Source organism: Propithecus coquereli, unplaced genomic scaffold (assembly GCF_000956105.1).
Source record: "Propithecus coquereli isolate 6110/MARCELLA unplaced genomic scaffold, Pcoq_1.0 Scaffold218, whole genome shotgun sequence".
NCBI classification, from domain to species: Eukaryota; Metazoa; Chordata; class Mammalia; order Primates; family Indriidae; genus Propithecus; species Propithecus coquereli.
The window spans coordinates 2,820,596-2,822,291 of NW_012146967.1; the positions used below are offsets into that span (position 1 = coordinate 2,820,596).

Genomic DNA, 1,696 nt, shown 5'->3' on the forward strand with positions numbered 1-1,696 from the left:
TTAAGGTCACATTCCTGAGGGTCCATTTGAAAGTGATAGATTCTGTGTTGTCACACACGAATAACTGAAGGTCTGCTTGTAAAGTTCACTTGCTGAACTCCTGCAAGCTGTAAAACAGAGTTTATGGGTTTGTGGTCCAAGCTATTCCTATTGCAGTGTATAGATGGGTGTTATTGCCTAAATCTAAAATGAGGGTTCTGCCTTGCTGAGCTGGGTCTCCTTGAAAATCAAAGTGAGGGTTAGTCACTGCCTGCCACAGGCTCTGAAGGCTGTCTGAGAGTAGATTTGACTTTATGTGAGAGCTCTGTTCTGACGAGGCAATTTCTTCACCTCTTTTCATTCCTAATCTTTTACAAATTTCTATCTCACGATCAACAAAGATTTCATGAGAATACCCAATCAGTTTCCAAAAAAGGCTCAATATGATGGTAGGATGACTGTTCAATCACTGTAAGGGTGACATTTGCTGCTTGTAAGAAACTTTCAGTGATTTTGGCCAGATCTTCTGTGTATTCCTTGCAGATATAACATAGGAAGTGCCACATGAAGGTTGCAAGGGCCTGGTACTCCTAGAACAGCATGACAAATGGCACCTGCTTCTCAGAGGCATCCAGCACCAGCAGCTCAGCCACTGTGGCCACCAGGGGCTGCCCATGTTCAGGGTGGGTTGGGGCTGGGACTGGAGCTGTGAGGACATTAACGAGTCATGTGACCTTTGTGGGGGCAGCCGTTGTGCCCGGCTTTCAAGGGCCTGGGGGCCGCTCTGAGTGGGCACCAGCCGATAGAGGAACTTTTAGGACGACAAAACTTTTAGGATGATATTCTGTTTGATACTATAATGGCGAATACAAGACATTAAGAATTTGTTGAGACCCATAGAACTTTACAGCTCAAAGACTAACCTTCGAAGTATGTAAATTAAAAAAAAAATCATCTAGGAGATTGAGGGATCCAGGATGGAATATGGAATGTGGCAAAACAAAAACAAAAACAAAACTAAATGTATTACAGATGTTTGAAACAAGCTACCTGAAGGGGATGGGGGAATAAGGTGCTAACTTAAGTAACTTTGGAAATGAATGGAGTCTGTGAGACTAACGGCTACAGGAACTGTACACTAGCACTGTACTCCAGTTGATAATGTTGTTTTCCACAGGGATATTGGTTAAAAGTTTTAAAACCACTATACATGTCTACAGAAATTAAATAATTAAGTAAATGAATGGCGGGTGGTTGAAGCCAGGTTTCTCACAGTTGGATTGGGAGGTTACAGACAAGCAAGGGAGGAGGCTAGTATGACTCACGGAGTAATAGATTAGAGTTGGAGACATCAGAATAAACTCATGCTTAGCTTAATATAATACATATGGTTACATATATTATAGAAATAGTACACACACACACACACACACACACACACACACACGTATGTATATATATCCTTGCTTTATCAGCTGAGAAAGCCTAGAAGCAAGGACACTCAGTAGCACTGAGAACACCTAGCACCTAGATCTTGGTTTCTAATATCATTCTTCAATAAAAGGTATAAGGTAGGGCTCCTTGGAAAAATGGCTGATTTTAGAATTGGAGCAGGAAATATACAAAATGATCCTGCAGCATCTTGTGGCAGAAAATAAGAAAAGTGCTCAGAAACCGAACAGAATAAATAAGTAAACAAAAATCCTGGATGCAGGAT

General features: G+C 41.4%; 1 protein-coding gene across 1 annotated transcript; it reads right to left on the minus strand.

Annotated features, from left to right (window-relative positions):
* Positions 1 to 6: 6 nt before the first annotated feature.
* AAED1 (AhpC/TSA antioxidant enzyme domain containing 1) lies at positions 7 to 573 on the minus strand. Its single transcript, XM_012644713.1, is given in 3 exon segments — positions 7 to 163; positions 166 to 406; positions 408 to 573. Coding segments are annotated over 3 exon segments (492 nt in total). The 5' UTR covers positions 546 to 573; the 3' UTR covers positions 7 to 50.
* Between the last annotated feature and the right edge of the window lie 1,123 nt (positions 574 to 1,696).